The 19,062-nt window shown below is 53.2% G+C and overlaps 1 protein-coding gene across 1 annotated transcript; it reads left to right on the forward strand.

Moving 5' to 3' along the window:
• The first annotated feature begins 869 nt into the window (after positions 1–869).
• ALKBH5 (alkB homolog 5, RNA demethylase) lies at positions 870–18,617 on the forward strand. Its single transcript, XM_071571184.1, has 5 exons — positions 870–960; positions 1,108–1,921; positions 8,022–8,102; positions 12,762–12,917; positions 14,530–18,617. The coding sequence occupies exons 2-5, from the start codon at positions 1,200–1,202 to the stop codon at positions 14,711–14,713; spliced, it is 1,143 nt and encodes a 380-aa protein (XP_071427285.1). The 5' UTR covers positions 870–960; positions 1,108–1,199; the 3' UTR covers positions 14,714–18,617.
• Positions 18,618–19,062: the final 445 nt, after the last annotated feature.

Genomic DNA, 19,062 nt, shown 5'->3' on the forward strand with positions numbered 1-19,062 from the left:
TTTCCATCCCTGTGCCTCCTTTTCCCCTTCCATCCCTGTGCCTGCTTTCCATCCCTGTGCCTCCTTTTCCCCATCCATCCCTGTGCCTCCTTTTCCCCATCCATTCCTGTGCCTGCTTTCCCTTTTCCCCCGTCGATTCCCAAGTGTTTCCCCCACCCTGTGCCTCCTTTCCCCCATCCCTGCGCCTCCTTTCTCCCACCCTCTGCCTCCTTTCCCCCATCCACCCCCGTATCTGTTTCGCCATCGCTGTGCCCGTTTATTTCCCCATCCCGCTGTCCCGGTTCCCGCTCTATCCCGCGCTCTCTCCTCGCTTTCCCGGTTCCCGCCCCCGGTGATTCCCCGGCCCGGCCGTGGCGCTCCCCGCGCCCGCCAGGGGGCGGTCGCGCCGCGCACCCACCGCCATCTCCGCGCTCCTTCCATGCGCGCGCCACCCAGCCAATCGGTCGCCGCCTCTCGGCCAATCAGCGCGGCGCTGGGCGGGGCGTGGGCGGGGCCGCCGGTGCCGGTACCGGCGGTCGGGGCGGAACGGGCGGAACGTGCGCGGGCGCGCGAGGGGCGGGGCGGGGCGAGCGTGCGCGCGCGCGCGCGAGGGGCGGGGCCGGGGGGCGGCGGTGGCGGCGCGTGCGCGGCGGGGCGGGGCGGGGCGGCCCCGCGGCGATCCGGGATGTCGGGCCGGTCCTGGTGACGTAGCGGGAAGGGCCGCGCCAGACCCCCCCCCCCCCCCCACACACCCCCATTCCCGCTCGCGCCGCAGCTTCCCCCGGCACGGCACGGGACGGGACATCCCCCCCGCACCACCTCTGCCGGTTTCTCCCCCTAAAAACCCTCGCCATGGGCAGCGCCGTCGCGGCCGGAGCGGGCAAGGCGCCCGCGGCCGCCGCTGGGCATGTGCCAGGCCCGGCCGTCGCGTGAGCACCGGCACCACCGGCAGCGTCGTCCGCGCCCGCCCCGGGCCGAGCCGTGAGTGCGCCCCGGGAGGGAGAGAGGGAGGGAGTGGTGCCCGCCAGGATGGGGGTCCCTTCTCCCCGGGGTGGGAGGGGATGGTCTGTGGCGGTCCCGGCGGCCCGTGCTCACCCCCCGGTGCCCCGGGGCTCTCTCTCCCGGCAGGGCGGCGGGTGCCATGAGCAGCAGCCGCGCGTCCTCCGCCCGCCGCCGCCTGCAGCGCCGGGATCGATAGAGGCGGGGGCTGCGGACGCGCCATGGCCGGCAGCGGCTACACGGACCTGCGGGAGAAGCTCAAGTCCATGATGCCCTACCGGGACGGCCACAAAGGCGGCGGCGGGGGAGGCCTCCCACGGGAGCCCCCCGAGCCCCCCTACGACCGCAAGCGGCGGCACCATGAGGACTCCGGCTCCGAGCCCAGCGACTACGAGGAGCAGAAGGAGGAGGAGGAAGCCCGGAAAGTGAAGAGCGGCATCCGCCAGCTCCGCCTGTTCAGCTCCGAGGAGTGCGCCAAGATCGAGGCGCGCATCGACGACGTGGTGTCCCGGGCCGAGAAGGGGCTCTACAAGGAGCACACGGTGGACCGGGCGCCGCTGCGGAACAAGTATTTTTTCGGGGAAGGCTACACGTACGGGTCGCAGCTGCAGCGGAGGGGGCCCGGCCAGGAGCGGCTGTACCCGCGCGGAGAGGTGGATGCCATCCCTGAGTGGGTGCACGACCTGGTCATCAGGAAGCTGGTGGAGCACCGGGTGATTCCCGAGGGCTTTGTGAACAGTGCCGTCATCAACGACTACCAGCCGGGGGGCTGCATTGTCTCCCACGTGGACCCCATCCATATCTTTGAGAGGCCCATCGTCTCCGTCTCCTTCTTCAGCGACTCGGCGCTCTGCTTCGGGTGTAAATTCCAGTTCAAGCCCATCAGGGTCTCGGAGCCCGTTCTCTTCCTGCCCGTGAAGAGGGGGAGCGTCACGGTGCTCAGGTAATTGGCCCGCGTTGCCGGGGCTCGGTTGTGTAACGCGGATCACGAGGCTCGTGGATGTGCCCCGACGGCGCCTCGGGCTCCATCTCCCTCGCCTGTAGACACGCGGGGTTGGGCTGGGGTGGAAGGGGCGAAGCAGCGGTTTGGGGGGTCCTGCTGCCGTGGTGGGTGGGGATTTGGGTGGGCAGCCTCTCCATGGGGCTTGATGTGAGTCGTGGTGGGAGTGGTCGCGCTGAGCTTGGCCGTAGTTCCCATAAATGGTTAAAATAACACGTCGAGACACAAAATGGATCCTGTGCCCAAGAGTGGTCAGGTGTGGTATTTTAACTGTTAACTGAGCAGCTGGTAGGGACAAGGCTCCTGGGTCTATTCTTAGCTCGCCAGTGCCTCCTGACCTGACCTTAAACATGGAGAGGAGGTGTGAATGGCCTTCTCTTCCCAGTCTGTAAACTGGGAATACTGGACCTCCCCTGCCCCGTGATGATGGGGAGACCAGAGTGCAGAGCCCTGTGGGAATGTCACTTGGAAGTGCAGCGGGTCACAGACAGGAAAGGACTTTATGTGTGTTGAGGAAGAACTGTGGAGGTGGAATGACCTGCCCAAGGTCACGCAGCTGGTCGACAGTAAAGCTGAGATTGGCACTGAGAAATGCCTGCTTCCTAATCCCACTGCCTTCCCGGTCCAGGCTGGGAGGGAGAGCAGGCAGGTGAGGGGACAGGGAGGTTAAGGGAACAGGCAGGACTGGAGTGTACAGACCCACTGGTGGCAGCTCCTGGGGAAGGTGGCTCGGAGCCCAGCACCGGGACTGCCAGTCCCTCCTGTCCCTGAAGGTCAGAGTGCTCCTTGCCAGGAGCAGGGATCACCAGCAGTGCTCTGAGCTACCAGCTTACCCTCGTGTGAGGGGTTATTTTTTGGAGTGCTGAAGGTCCAGGCCAGTTTTCCAGGCTCCCAGGTTGTAACACAATCCCTTACTTTGGCTTGTAAAGTGATCGCCGCAGGGTTCGGGGAAGGAATTTTTCCCCCCACGTACTCACGGCCTCCTTGACTGGTGCATCAATAATAAATGCTGAGATCTCGTGTAGCTTTTATCTCGGAAAAGCTGCACAAACATTAACTAATCCTCGCCATACCCCTGCGTTAGGTAACTTCTGTGGATTAGCCAGGGATGAGGGAGGCTGTGGAGGGAGTCGGGAACGGCGCTGGGGATGTTGTCTCGTCCTCTGGTGGGATGACCAGGGCGAGGGGTCAGAGATCAGAGTGATTTTGTGAAATGGGACCCCAGGGGACTCATCCTGTCCCGTGTCCCTTTACTGCAGAGCAAACTCCATCCATCCCCAGGGATGGGGGCTGATGGATGTGGGGCAGCCACTCCACTCCCTCACTTCTCCGAGACACCAGCAGGGAAACTTTCTACCCTAATTGTCCTGTTGGTGGTCAGAACCCCTCTGCTGTCTTTCCCCGGTGGGCCTGAATAAATAGTTTCCCTTTTTTTCCACAGCCAGAGGCACTTTTTACATTTTTTTATGACCTAAGAGAGGACAGGCTGAAGTCTTAAAGCCACTCGGAAAACTCGTGGCCTTATGTCTGGAGGACGATTGGGACTCTGCAGTGGAGGATGGTGGGAGGAAGGAGAGGTGCTTTCTCTGCTCCAGGAGCAGAGAACGGTGTTTTCTTATCCCACACCTTTGCTCCTCCCTCAAAACTGCTGGGAAGAGGCTGCTAGTTCAGGGCTCCCAGGAATGGAGTGGGGTGTCTCCCAGGGGCGTTTGGGTTATTGCCCAGCATCACCCAGCTGCTGTAACCAGTTTATTAATGTGGCTGAAGCAATTAATGCACAAACCAAATGGAGTGTCTTTTCCCTCCAAATCGAAGGGCTGCTTTCCCGAGTCACCCACTGCAGCTTCATCACAGTCAGATGTTCTGCTTTCCAGCAAATAATAGACTTTAAAATGGATTATTTCAATTTTGGTACAGCAGTTAGCAGATACTTAGCACTCACTTAAGATGAGGTTCTGCCAAAGTGATTGTTCTGTGTTGATACGATCCTGGCTGGAATCGAATTCCTTGCCTCCCAGCAGATCTTGCCTCCCCTGTAGCCCCAGCAGTTCAGGAGGAGCAGGACAGGTGCAGATTGTTGGTCGGCTCTCAGGGGTGTATCACCAAATCCAGCCCTTGGTTATGATTGACTCAACTCCCCAAACTTGGCTTTTTCTCTGGGTACACAGTTGCTGGAGGCAGTTGCCCCGGAGATTGGGAATGGGCACAGATAGAAGAGGCATGCCTGCAATGTCTGGGATTCAAATCCTGCTGGGTCAGTGCCTGCTCCTGGCCTGGTGCTTTTCCAGGGAAGCCAGGGTAGCCATGTGTGTTTGGGTACAATGTGGAAGTCAGGAGGATCTAAAGGAGGCTCTTGGATTCCTCTCTTTGACCTCACTGTGTTCTCAGCCTGTCCCCAGATCACACCTGTCCTGTTCCTGCTCCCAGCAGCCTGTTCCCAATTCCCTTGATTTCATAGCCGCCTACCCAGCAGGGATTTTGCACAGAGGCTTTCCCCACATCCCTTCCTTGACTTTGCCTGCCCTGAAGCAGGATGTGGTGTTTGCCAACACTGAACCTGCCTCAGACTTGCTGGAAAGGGTTCAGACCTCAAGCAACAAGTGAGGTGGAACAGAATTCACCTGCCTGGCCTGTGCCACTCTGCCAGAAGCCAAAGGCTGAGCCACTCCATCCCTAATGAGCCCTTCCCTCTTCCAGCAAGGCCTTTCTTTCCTCTCCTTTCTCATCTGCAGGGAAGATTTGCCCTTGTAGGTTTTGAGATCTAGAAGAAGACCTGCTCTAGTTCCTTCTTCTCCTGCAGCCCTGGGAAGCAGGTGCTCCTGCAGGTTTGTCCTTCTGCCAGCCAATCCAAGAGGAAGCACCACCTCAGTGTGTGCTGCTGGATCTCAGTCCTGTGGCCCATCAGCTCTCGAGAGGGGCTGCACCACATTTGTGGGTTTTCTTTTTTTAGCAATAATTTGATAAGCATCAATCGATTGAAGCAGTGGGGAGGAGATGGAGGAATTTGCCTGTTCATCTGTGGAACGTGTGCTTTGACAGTGCTTAGGCTGGAAAAACAGGGAGGGAGCTGGGAGATGCAGATCCAGCTGGGATGGGGGGTTCCATCCAGCTCCCTGCCCTGCAGCTGCTGTCATAGGTAGCAAATCTCAGCACTGAATGGGAATGTTGTCTCAGCACCCTGGTTGGAAATAGTGCAGCTGCAGTTGGAGGAATGAAGGACACAGGTAACGTTTCCCAAGTTCTGGGAGGTTGTGTGCCATATGGGCTTCCCTCCCACAGCTGGAGGGTGCTCCAGGTCGTCTCCTGGCTGTTTGTAATGGCAGGGAAACACTGTGATGTGTGTCCCTCCTGTTGTCTCCAGGCACGCCTGGTAGTGCATAATCAGAGCTGCTTGGAGTCACTGGAGGATGAACTTGCTTCCTTCCCAGCTGGAGGAATCTCTCTGCAGCTGCCTGCATTAGAGATGCTTTTCCAAAAAAGCCTTATCCCTGAGAACAAGCCATTGGTGCAGAGGAAGTGCCAGTGGTGATGAGGCAGAGATTTGTTCAAGTTCTGCTCAGACTGGTTGGTGTCACATGGTTTGTGGCAGGAGCTTTCCTGAGCCACAAGTAAGGCCTTGAGTTGCCCAAACTCTGCAATGGGCCAGGTCCCTCTGCCTCTGAGCTGGCCCAGCTGTCCTTGGGATGTGTTGCCATGCAAAGGTTTCTTGTTAGAGACTTTGCAGAACATCAGGGCCTCCTTTCTGGTGTTTGCACCTAAAAATCTGCTTTCGCCTCCATGTGAATCAGTTCTGTTGTGGCTCAACAGTGGCTCTTCTGGATTAAGAAAGAGACTCAAGGAGGACTTGGGAGTGTAAGGTCTGACAGTTTGGAGTTGGGGTGTGTTGGGAGAGCATGTGGGGAACACCAGCACCTCCCTGTGTTCTGGAAAACACTCTGGGATGGAGAGGTCATGTTCAGGTGTTCTCCTGGGCAGGAATTTAGGGTTTTCCTTACCAAGTTGCTTTGGATTTGTTCTCTGGGCAAGAAATCTGTGGGTAGACCCATTTTTCCCCAGTGTCTGGTCCTTCACCACTCATCAGGGTGTGCAAGGCCAGGCAGTGGGTGAGAAGTTCATGCTGGCGCAAGACAGGGCGAGTATGACACAACCACATAATGTTTTTCTTCCATTTTTCTGCCTGTACAGAGAGGCACCATCACTCTATGTGATATGGTACAAGGAGTCTTCTCACACCAGTATGGCACTGGAGCAGACTGGTGCCCTTTAGGGCCTTGGACTGGAGTTATTGCTTTGGTGCTGTCCATGTGCATCTGGGACCAGAAATTCTGAAAGTGTTTTGGAAAGGGGATTCCTGTCTGGGGAGTGAGAAGGGATGCCCAGGTTGACATCTCATGATGAAAAGCATCAGTCTGGAAGCAGGTCTGGAAACAGACTCCTTCCTGATGGTTCAGGGTGTTGGTGAGGGTGTGCTGAGTTGAATTTTAACGTGGGTGATATTCATGAATTCACTGGAGCCTGACGCAGAGATTCCTGGAACATAATAGAGCATCATCATAAGCCCCTTGGCATAACACTGTCGTGTTCTGCAGTGCCTGGAGGATGGGAGGGATGGAGATCACCCCTGTTTTAACTGATCAGGACTTAGACTTTTAACTCCCCTCCTAAAGCAGTAAATCTGTCTTTGAGGAGAGGTGTGTGTTTCTGGGTGAGTGGGTGGGTTATCTAACCAGATCAAGGAAACCCGGTCCTGTCCCCAGAGAAGACTTCCGTGTGTGAGATGTGTGCTCTGCTCTGAGTGTCCTGAATAACCTGCCAGCCCCTGACCCTGGCCATGCTCCTGAGGGCTGCCTGGCAGCTGGCAATGCCAGGGAAAGCCTCGTGGGGAGAGTGGGCCTGGTGATTTCTGCTTCAGGTGAAACAGTGTGAGGTGTGCCAGCATTGTGCAGTTTGGGCAGCCTTCACCCAGGTCCCTTTCAAGGTGCTCCTTGTCAGGTGTTCCAGGAGGCTCTGGAGCTGTTTAGCTTTCCCTTTTCCCATGCTGGAGTCTGGAAGGCTCTCTGTGGGTGACACTCTCCAAACGGCAGGTAGAGGGCAGGCCCCACTCTCGGACCTGCTGGCTCGCACCCATGGGAGTGACTGGCGTGGTTTGTGTGTCCCAGAATCACCTGCTGAACAACAGAAGCAGCCACGAGAAAAGTGCTCCGGTGTTTTTTGAGTGTCTGAGGTTATCCTTGGCCGTGGCTTTTCTCCAGCCTGCTGGAAATGTGGAATATCTGAAGTCTTCTCACACAGTTAAACACTACTGCTGAAAGTGGCTATTGCTTCAGCCTGGAGTCTTTTTCCTCAGCTCAGGGAGCTGTTTTGCCCCTTAACAGGGAGGTTTTGGAAGTGCAACTTGGTTTGCAGGTCTGAATTTGGAGGTTACAACCCATGTGCACTGGATTTGGGTTGGTGATGTTCGTATCATGGCCGAGGATGTGCCACGTGATGCAGAGCAGGGAGGATGAGGGTGCAGAGGGGTCTGTGCCCAGGTGAGGGGGTGAGAGAGGTTAAACTTGCCACCACTGCACCCATCTATGACTAACAGATCTCATTGACTCTGGTATGTGTTCATGTCTGGGTGTGCTGCACATCTCAGCTGTGAAATGTGGCTTTTCTCAGGCATGTGAGAGAGGAGATTCTTTGGAGGATTGTCCTGATTTTTCCCCTGTTGCTTTCTAATTTCTTTGTAAATGAATTGTCTGTATTTACAATCCATAAACTCATTTTCCACGTATCTTGTTTCACAGTGCTGTGGCAGGTGGCAGGCAGTTTCCTCTGGTGTATGCTAAAAATTTGAGTCATAAAGTGCTCCCCCAAACCCACATCTGTCCTCATTCTTTCCCAACAATTTTTCCTCCTGTATGTCTGGGGAATGGTGTTGGGAGGAGGAATTCTGGTGGAAGGTTGTAAATACTGGCCAAAAGGAGTTGTTGAGGCTGGAAACCACTTTCTGCCTCTGCCTGGTGTCTCTCTGACAGTGGCTTTTTGTTTCTGTTGTCAGTGGGTACGCGGCCGACGAAATCACACACTGTATTCGACCACAGGACATCAAGGAGAGAAGAGCTGTCATCATCCTGAGGAAGTAAGTGTTGAAGCCCTCCAGACAGTAAGATAAGAATGGATGTGGTGTCGTGGTGTTTAAACACTTTAAAACTGCCTTGTTTGTTAATTTGCTGGCTTGATCTCACACCTTGATTAGATGTCACTCCGACACTCCTGCAGTACCGGGCAGTGGAAGCAGCTGCAACTGGTTCCTGCAGAGTTAATCACTTCTTGGCTCTGTGAGCAGCACTTCAATGAAAGGGCTGGGGTTGCAAGGCCTGTTGGTGTCCAAACACCTGTCTTTCCTTGGCTACCCAGCTCCAAACAGCTCAGATTTCACTCTGTTGTTTTGGGCTGTGTATTCAGGTGTCTGGTAATATGATACCCCCCTGTGTGAGTTACCTGGACAGTCCTTTGAAGCTGATGCTTGTGATGAAGAATCTCCTATAAAGCAGATAAAGTTTTCTTGGTGGCATGGCTTTTGTTTCCCGGGGAGAGGGAGGAAGTCGCTGACTTGGGAGGCAAACAAAGTGAGTTCAGTGCTCACTTTACAGAGCATGTCCTTCAGGTCTGTGTTGGGAAGCCAAGCTCTGTAAGCTGTCTTAGAAACTTGCTTCCTGTTCTAGAAGAGACACTGTCTTGATGGTGTTTCATGCTGGTTCCTAAAACTCTTAAGAAAATGGAGAGAAAATAAGCCAACCCCACCCCAAACTCCCTCAAGTATTACTTTTTTCTTGTGCACAGAAATGCCCTCTGTCATCAGTTCCTTCTAATAAGAGACCAAAAAATGTGACTCCCACATATTGAGCCATGTTGGGTGTGCCTTAGAAGGTGTTAGCAGTAATTCTGCCATCAAGAAGTCTTTTTGTAAGTGAAAACACGTGATTTTGAGTCCTGTGAACCCAATGCCAAAAGCGTGGGCATTGGTGGCAGGGCTGTGGTTGTGGGCCAGGCTGGCATAAGGCTATCAGGCAACAGGTCTGGATTCAGACTGGATGAGCTTTTGGATGGCTTAGTTGGTTTCAAAACAAGTCTGGCAACATTGTGAAGATATGGCACAAAGCCAGAGGAGTGGAGTTGGACATCTGGTTAGAGAGACCCGTGAAATGAAGGCAGGAAAAACAGCAGCCCTGAGGCATCAGCCAGGCAAAATCAGCCCAGATGTGGCAGGAGATAAGAGTGGGGTGAAAGACAGACTGCAGCCAAACCACCCCACAGCTGGTTACGGCCACGTGGGGTTCAGGCAAGAGGGTTGTGATAAGAACTTGAAGCTGTTGTGTTCATGGTGTTGGTGCAACCAATGATGAGCAGCACAAGTGCTGACAAGGAGGCATCTCCAAGTCCTGTAGCTGCTTTGGTTGGGCTTTGGGATAAAGAAGCTGCCTGTCCTCAATTGTGAAGCAGTTCCCTGGAAAGGACATTCTCAGATAAATAAGCTAAAGCTGCCCAATATCTGGTGCAGATATTGAAAATGCCTGTTTAAACTGGCTCTGCCTCTTGCTTTCTCCCCCTTCTGTAAGCTGAGGATGTTGGGTTATTTCAGTCTAACCTGGCTGCCATCAAAGTGAACCGGGCAAGAAGGGACCTTCAAACTCATCTAGTTCAACCCCCTGCCATGGGCAGGGACACCTTGCACCAGACCAGGTTGCTCCAAGCCCTGTCCACCCTGGCTTGGGACACTTCCAGGGGTGGGAAGTCCTCAGCCTCTCTGGGCAACCTGTTCCAGTGCCTCCCCTCCCTCTGAGTAAAGGATTTCTTTCTATATCTGATCTAAATCTCCCCAAGTTTAAAACTATGCCCCCTTGTCCTATCACTATCTGCCCATGTAAAAGGTTTTCCCTGTTTTTCATAAGGCTCCTTTAAGTCCTGGAAGGAGCAGTGAGGTCTCCCTGGGTGTGACTGGCTGACCTGGTGGGTCACTGCTGAAGAGACAAAGCCTGTAGCTCCTACCAGAGGCCCTACCAGCTGTGTTTGCTCAGCCATCCCCCTCCAGCAGTGTGTCCTTCTGCCTTGCCCTCATTTTTGGGGTGTGATTTGCTAAACATTAGAGCAGAAGTGTCTCTGCCCAGTCACACAGCCATGGGCTGACCTGACTGACAGGCCAAATGCAACCACACTGAGGTTTCTCTCTTGAGCCAAGCAGAAACCCCCTGGTAACTCTTCCTGTGTAACCTTTACAGAGGTTTCCAGCCCTGGTGAATCCATGGCAGTTCCCTGTTTGCCAAAGGCTGTGCTCTGATTGCTGCCAAATAGAGCTTATTAATTGCTGTTTACCCCTGGTGAGGGTGGCCATCTCCTCGTGTCCCGCGTGTGTCCGCGGGGCTGCCGTGACCCTTGTCTGTGCCTGTCCCCACGGCGTGGATCGCTGCACAAACGCCATTCCCCATTCCCGGATCATGCGACTCCCTCTGAAACAGTGTGTTATGCAACCAGGAAAACAGCTCCTTCCGCTGGTAGCCTGCTAGCACGGGAGGCCTGGGAGCAGCCAGCGGCCTCGTGAAACTCCTCTTCCTCATTTTCACAGTAGGGATCAGCCCTGAGCTCTCCAGCAGGATCGGATCAGTTGGGTCATCCCAGCTGGAGCTGGGATACTCAGCTCTGAATATGAGAGCCTGCTGGGTCCCAGAGGGTTGAATCTGGCTCTGTTTTTCCTCTGCTCCGAGCGTGTTGTCGCTGACAGTGGCAGGAGAACAAAGCTGTGGGAGCGGGAGGAGTGGTGGAGTCTGCAGGATGCTCCAGAGCAGTGTGGTTACCAAGTAGGTCATAAACACTTCAGTGCTGTAGTGGGATGGCATTCAGTGTTTCCTGAGTGCGGGAGCCAGTGAGGTTTGAAGTTCTTTGAGCAAGAGTGGAGGAACCTGCTCTCAATTTCAGGAGATGCTGGAAGAGATAACGTGGGAGGGGGGATAGAAATGAGACCTATTGAAGTGCATCTTGAAAGTCATTTTAGAGGACTTCTGCTGCCATTCTGCTTCCACTCCCATAAATAGGAGTTACTCTGTTTAACTTGAACCTGCTCCTGCCTTGCTCTGTGGCCAGAGGGAGCACGTCTGCTGTTCCCTTGCCCTTCCAGTGTATTTGAGGGTTGGTTTGTTTGAGCTGCAGCCCTGCAGTTGCTGTTGTACTTGAAAGGTATTTAAACCACCTTGTCTGGGGCAGGATCAGCAGTCCCTTTGGTGTTCTGGCTGGACTGGGTCCAGTCCTGGAGCTGAGAACAGCTCAGGACAACAGTGTGGACTAGCACAGGCTCCAGCCTGGCAGCTGCCTGTGGAAGTGTTCCCTTTTTTCTGGTGTGCTGGTCAGACTCAGACTGCCATGCCCAGCATTACCTGGGCCAGCCTGGCATCATCCTGGTTAACTGAAGAGGCTCTCCCTGATGGCAGAGAGAAGCTTGGCAGCTAGATGTGCTTCCTAACAGGAATTTACATTGAAATTCTCCTGTGGAAACCTCCCTCAGGAGTGGAAGTTCAGCACTAGAGAACAAGTAGTGAATCTCCCTGTTCTTTCACCCAGACCCTTTCTGTAGTCACTCTTAATCCTAAGGAGGGAGACAGACTGCAACAACAATATTAGGTGACTTTCCTTCTGGGAAGTGGTTTGGATCTTCCTGAAATTGGCAGCTCTGGAGCATCAGCACCATTTAGTGTATTTTACCCATTCTTAGGCTTCAGTGCCTGTTTTGAAATACACTCAGGCAGAGTTTGTAAGTTGAGGCTGGTGACTGTGCTGTGCTTGGAGGGGGTCACAGTGCTGGGATAAGATATTGCCCTGTTGGTTTTCCTTCCTGCTGCCTCCCCCCACATGTGTGTGGCTCCAGTTGTGCCTGGGCCAGCAGCAGTTCAGTTCTCTGGGATGAGCTGTGTTTGCTCTTCAGTGTATCTTGAGTGTGTGCTGTGCTGCTGGGAGGGATGTGGTTTAGCTTCTGTTTGCTACACCTGCTCATGACTTGTACTTCAACCCTTTGCACCTCTTAGTCAAGCTCAGGAACACCTGACCCTGTGAGATCTGTGGGCAGGAGGGAGTTGCCAGTTGGAAGCAGTTATTACTATTGGAGGAGGTGATGAATTTTGCAGGACATCTCCCACCCAGGTGGCTTAACTGGAGCTGTGAGTTATTGATGAGTCGCTGTGATTTCATAGGATTTCACAGCTGCTCTGGCAGCTCTGCTCTGTATCTACAGGTGGGGTTGCAGTGAGCTCAGCACCTCCTGCATTCTCCTCCTGGCTGAGTATCCCTAAGGCTTCCTCTTCCCTCTGCCCAAGGCAGGACAGGGGGCAATGGCTTCAAACTCAGAGAGGAAGTTTATATTAGATATTAAGAAAAAATTCTTCCCTGTGAGGGTGGGGAGGCCCTGGCACAGGTTGGGCAGAGAAACTGAGGCGGCCTCATCCCTGGAAGTGTCCAAGGCCAGGTTGGATGGGCCTTGGAGCAACCTGGGATAGTGGAAGGTGTCCCTGCCCATGGCAGGAGGGTGGAATGAGATGAGCTTGAAGGTCCCTTTCAATCCAAATCATTCCAGGATTCTGTGAAGCTTCAAAAACCAGAAAGCTGCAGCTTGTTGTGCTCTGGACTGTGGTGGTCCTGCCCCTCCTGGGATGGAGGGTTCTCCTGCAGCACATCCAGGACAGATGTTTCCTGCAGCACATCGGCGGTTCCATAGAAACTCCTTGCAAATTCTCTTCTCTTTAAACATTTGCAGAACAAGACTAGATGCACCTCGATTGGAAACAAAATCCCTGAGTAGCTCTGTGTTGCCACCAGGTTATAACTCTGACCGTCTGTCAGGAAGCAACCGGGACCAGATCCTGAAACCAAAGCGGTCCCATCGCAAAGCAGATCCTGATGCTGCTCACAGGTAGGATGATCTCTCCTAAGAGCAATGCTTGGGTTGGGGTCTCTGGGTCAGTGCATGGCTGAGGTCCTTTGCTGCACAACACACTTAAAAACATCCTCGTTGCACCTGGCAGGTGCTTTCTGTGGTGCCAAGATCTGTTTTACCAGAATGAGCTCTTTCTGTGTTCCTCCCAGACTTGTGGAGGCTGAGCTCTGGCTGTAAGCTGCTTACATTGTTTATCCTGTGAGTGGCATAATGAAGAAGCAATAGATTTGGCTGGCTTTTGATAATGCAGTCGTTCAGAACAATAGTTTCCCTGCAGCTAATCATTTCTGACCTCTATTGCCAAGCAACCTGTGCAGCTGCGTTAAACTATATTATGAAAGCAGTCCTGGGAGAGAATGTGAGGGTTTGCTATCTGGGAAAGGTGAAGGCCTTTTGGGGAAGCTTCTCAGACCTGTTTTGATTCCAGAGCTGTGTGTGTATATTTTTGTGTGAGAAACCAGACTGTGTGGATGCTTAAGCCTGACCTTCAGGGAAGCTCCTTGCCAAGGTTTCAGACAGCCTGAGCTCTGCAGCAAGGCTTCCCTTAAACACCTTGGTGTGAGCACACCAATAGCCCTGAGTGGCAGCCAGTCTGCCAGCTGGCCTGGATAGTCCAATTCCAGAGCTTCCTGAGGATAGAGATGGCATTCTCTGCACACTGGATACAGCCCAAAAGTCCTCTTGGTCGTGGGGCTTGGCTGCTGTGAGGTCCCAGCCCTGTTTCAACCTGTCCATGAGGGAGGAGGGTGTGGATGGCGTGTTTGTGAGCCGTGTTCATTCACCTGGATGCAGGCTGGGAAGATGGATGAAGAATTGAAGCTGGCCCACAGTGCAGCCTCCCTCGGAGCACGCAGTGTCCGATTAGGGGAGCGCTCATGCAGGACAAATGTGCAGATCTGTCAGAGCTGTTTTTCAGCCTGATGTGACCTTATCAGGGTGTGGGGGATGGCTCCTATAGGCTCCTGCAGCAGATGGGTGTGAAAAACATGTTTTTCTCCTCCTGTAGCCTCAAAGACTCCAATACAACAAGTAATGAGCATGAATATCATAGTGGTATCTCTCAGAGAAACCACTCAGATAAAGTCAGTGCTCTGTGCAGCCCATCAGCCCAGTCCTGCTATGAAGTGATCAGAGGCAGCTTTGCAGAAATAACAATTGCACTGTGCTAATGTTTTGAGAGGACAAAGCATTTTGGAGCTGTGGTGTGATCCTGCACCATAAAGAGCTCAGGTTTGTGCTGTGAGTTCTGCTGCAGGAGATACAGACTCTGCTGCCCAAGGGATGTTTCTTGGAGCCACAAGCTGCACTTAAAACCAAAAGAGGTGACTGGGCTGTTTGGAATTGTTCCTGGTGGAGATAAGGAGTAAAGCTCTCCCTGGGAAGGGGAAGGACTTGCACCATCAAAGGAAAGTTCTCAGCTCCTGGGAGGTGCATGTTGGTGAACTGTTCCTGCTCTAATGAGTGCCTGGTGCTGGGAAGGCAGTGTGGAAACAGGCAGTGCTATCACTCCAGATTTACAGATCTGCAGCAGGAATGCCCCAAACCCTCCCTGGCTGTGCTCTCACTCCTGCCTTCTCTCTCTCCACAGGCCACGGATTCTAGAAATGGATAAAGAGGAGAACAGGCGCTCAGTCCTCTTACCAAAACATAGGAGACGGAGCAACTTCAGCTCCGAGAACTATTGGCGACGGTCGTACGAGTACACGGAGGACTGTGACGAGGAAGAGGAGGATGGCAGCCCGGCCAGGAAGGTTAAAATGAGACGACACTGAGGATTGCTCTTTCCAGGCTCATGGAGCTGATGAGATTGGCCTCCAGTCTGTGAAAACTTTCTCCTCCCTCTGGCTATCTTCCATCTAGCTTCAGTTTTGGTTTTTCCTTTCAGGCTGAAGAGTAAACAGGAAGGATTTGGTTTTGTGAATGGAGGAATGCTGAGACATATGTAAGGATGGAACATGTCCAGTGCACATGGTGTCCTGAGTCATGGGTCAAGCGGGCATCTCTCCCTTAGGATGCAGATAAAGTTATGCCAGGCTGTCTGTTGGGATTTCTTTTGAAAACACCAAAAAGTTTAACTGTTTCATTGCGCAAGATTCAAGAATTGTGGTTTTGTTTCGGGTTTTTTTGGTTGGTTATTTTTTTTTTTGCTTTAACACTCTTCCTTTTCAAATGTTCTAAATATGATGTTTGACCCTAGGAGCTGAAATTCCGTGGTGGCATCGTATTCCTTGTTTCACCAAAGGGCTCCTTGGTCTGATCTTTCCTGGTGGTTGTTGGGTCTGTTTTAAGAGTGCCCTGCAGTAACTGGAAGTTTGAAGCTTTGCAGACCCCTCTTACTGCGATTGATTTCAAAGGGTTTAGGACATTTTCGTTGCACTTTAGTGTTTTAAATGCCGTAAGTTTTCCTTTCCAGATCCTTTCCCAAGCCAGTGTGGGCTCGCAGCCTTGTGTCCCTGCGCTGCCCTCTCCAAGAAGAATGTACTAGAGTTCTGGTTTCTCAGTGCTGGTCTGATGGGTGTGTGTTGTGGTTGAGGAGGAAGGAATCATGACTGGCTTCCCTGAGGACAGCCCAGCATTGTCCTGAGATCCATATTGGAACCTTGGGGCTGCCGAGTGAGGGATCACACTGAGTATGTGCTGCTTCCCAGAGCTGGGGATAGCAAAGAGGAGTAGGAGAGATGCTGTGCTTGTGAGGGCGTGTGCCTTGGGACCCTGGAGAAGAGCTGTTCTCCATGGCCCCTTCTGGGTGGAGAATTGAGAGGCACAGCATCCCAGCACAGTGTCCCATCCCAAGGGATTGGCTGCGCTCTGTGGGAGCAGGAACAGGCGCTGCCACGGCCTTGGCTGTGGTCTGTCCCCTCTGGGGCTGGCTCTGGGAGCAGGGACACTGCAGGGGTCTAGTTTGGCCCCAGTTCAGCAAAGTTGCCTGTCTTCCCTGGCTTATTCCTGTGGCAGAGAGTTTTCTGGTTGCTACAGGAAATGCTGAGAAGAATTGGGCATTCAGGCCCGTGGAGTTGTGTTGGAACATCTCCTTCATCCTCCTCTCCTCCCACCTGGTTTGTGTTAGCCCAGACCAAAGCCTTGGCGGTGGCAAAGCTGGGGGCCCAACACCATATTTAGAACCCTCCTTTTAAGGAAAACTTCCTCCAGTTGATTCTTTGAACCCAGGTGTTGGCAGTTGTAAGGAGTAGTCTTATTTTTAAATTTTTACTGCTTTGCCCTCCTTCCAATTGTAGTTTTTCTTAGTGTTGTGTCCCCCACACACTTTGTGGTCTGCACGCTTGGCAATAAAAAGATGTAATATATTTTGAAACCTGTTTGCTGCTGACTTGAGGGGCTCCTGGTCTAAAAGAACCACCCAGGTGTTGTTCCCTGCAGAATACTTGCTGACATCTGGGTCCCCCTGTCCTTTCCCTTCCCTGCTGATTATTTCTGCAGCTCCTGCCACTCGCCTGGTGTTGGGGTTCTACTCAGGCTGGATCTTGTGGTCACATCAGAGGTCACAGAGGATGTTGCCCTCACCTCTAGCACAGTGCTGGTTTGTGGGGTCTGTACCTGAGGTCCCCAGGGACTATCTCTGATTATTTTGATTGCTTTCCTGGTGAGAGCCCCTGCTGGCTCCGTGCCGAGGTACAGGCAGAGCCTTCGAAGGAACTTGTCTTGTCTGCCCAGAGATCTGAAAGTTCGTGCTTCTGCCACTTCTGAAACCTTTAAAATGTCATTTTTAGACCACATGTAGCATTTCAAGTGATGTTCCTTACCCTCCCAGCTTCCTGCTGTGAATCCAGGCCAGCTCTTGGCTACAAATCCCCTGTTTTGGAAAGCTTGGCATTCCCCTGACAGCAAAACTGCATGTGGGGAGCAGCAATCCCTTCTCCTCCTTATGACTTTGTCTTTCTGGATCCATCCTGGCCGTGCCCACCGCTGTGCTGGGCTCTGCTGAGGGCAGTGGTCACTGCCAGAGGTCTTGGCTCTCCCCTCTCCCTTCCTGTCTCCCACTTTTATTCCTACCTCTGCAGTACTGATACTCTATCCTGGTGTCAACTCAAAATGAAGCTGGAGGCAGCCTCCCTTTCTGGGGGCAGCTTCCCAGAGCAGGATTCCCATGGGATGAGGTGCTGGCTGTATCTCTGCCAAAGGCTGAATGAGGCATCCTGAGGTCTTACCTCTGGCCTGGTACCAGTCATCACCTCATCCTGGTCCTTGTGTAGTATCCTTTCCCAGCTTATTTTGGAATTCCTGCATGCTGTGGTTGGGAGCTCTTCCCTCCTCCCTTTCTCCCTGCCCCACATCCGTGCAGTGGGTCAGAGCTGGCAGCCATGGCTGAGGGGACAGGAGGAGCTCCAGCTCCAACCACCATCTATTCTTGTAGCTCACTTGGTTTTCAACCTGACTGGTTGGGGCTTGACACCTTGGAGAGAGAGCAGGAGTGGGATGCAAGAGGTGGGACCCGCAGCATCCCTTGGGAGAGGAGTCCCCAGCGTGCAGGCAGGGCCACCTTCCCACTTGTACAGACATTTTCTATAGACACGGATGTATATGTGTAGATAACATGGTTTTTTAACTATTTTGCACTGAACATCATCAGAGTGAAACCTGGATTCGAAACCAGAAGACTTCATTTTCCACATGGATCCAGAGGCCTGGATCCCTTCCTGTTACCTGTGTGGTGGAACTGTGGCTTGGAATTCCTGGTGATCCTGTACTTTTTCTCTGTCAGGCTGGTGCCATGGGGCTGGTGGGGAGCGTGGGGAGCGCCAGTTTGGAGGCAAAGCTTGTCCCCTCTGCTCCATGGGAGGGGCTCACAGGCAGCCCTGACCCCAGTGGTTCGTCCTGTGCCTGATCCATTGTGTCCCAACCTCCTCTCCATCCCCCCTCAGCATGTCCTTGCTCAGCCCCAAACTGGGAATAAGGCTGCATCCAGTGTGACAGTCCATGCACCCAGACCCACAGCCCAGACCAGGAGAACTGTCTTTCCTAAGGAAGGGGGAGGAAGGTGGGGTTCATCCCTAAGTTCAGTGGGACTCATCCCTGCTTTTGCCTGAAGAACAGGAGGAATTGGGGTTTGTTGCTGTTGCCCATATCTCCCCAAGAGTCAGTGGTGGAATTGTCCAATCCCAAGGGTCAAAACATCTGCCAGGCTTTGAGGAAAGCTCGGGGGGGGCCGGGGTTGGGCCCCCACCAGCAGCAAAGAGTCATTTACCTGCCAAAAATGTTCCCTTTCCCCACTGGGAGGAGAAACGTTCGGCCAAGAAGCGCCTCTGCTCCTTCCCCTGCCCACACTTACAAGTTCTGGCTGACTTTAATTTTGTTTTTTAAAAGATTCTAAACTTTTTTTTTTTTTTTGGTTACCAAGAAAAATAAAAAAAATAAAAAAAATAAATAAAAAAGAAAGTGGCAATATTTTTTTCCGTAAGCTTTTCCTAGGAAAAAGCGTGGTTTGTAACAAAGTTGTACAGTTCTGAAGTTTGAGATACAAGAAGTACTGTGTGAAACGCTGTAAATGGGGCAGAGATTATTTTATGTACAGTCTGATGTGGGGGAATCTTTTAATTCCAGTTGATTCTTAGGAAGAATTTGGTTCTTCACTGTCAGGGTTTGGAATTTCATGGTTTCATTATTATTTTTTTTTCTTGTATAGATTGCTGCATTAATTGAATAAAAGCAGAAAGCATCGCTCTGCCTGCCTGTGTGGTGGTGCTGTGGGCTGGGACGGGCCTTGATCCCCCCTGGCAGGATCCAGGTGGTTGGAAGCAGGGAACTGGTTCTAAATAAAGGGAGTCACCGACTCCCCGGGGATGGGGCGGCTCAGTGTGGTGGCTGTGCTGTCCTAGAAAGCAGGGACAGGGCTCGCTGTCCTCCTCTTCCTCCTCCTGCAGCTCCCCCCCTGCCCATGGCTGGAGCCTGGGCCCAGATGGGCACAGCACCCTGTGCTTCAGCCTCACATGGGGTGCCTCACCCTCGTCCTGAGGGTGGGTGGGAGTGGGGTGGCAGAGAGGGGAGGAAGGGCCTTGTGGGTGACCTCCATTCTCCCTCTTCTTCAATCTCTCCTGTCTCGTCCTTCTCTCCTGTTCTCTTCCTCCTCTCTTCCTCCTTTTTGCCTCTTCCTTCTCTCTTCTCC

Source organism: Pithys albifrons, chromosome 16, assembly GCF_047495875.1.
Source record: "Pithys albifrons albifrons isolate INPA30051 chromosome 16, PitAlb_v1, whole genome shotgun sequence".
Classification (NCBI taxonomy): domain Eukaryota; kingdom Metazoa; phylum Chordata; class Aves; order Passeriformes; family Thamnophilidae; genus Pithys; species Pithys albifrons.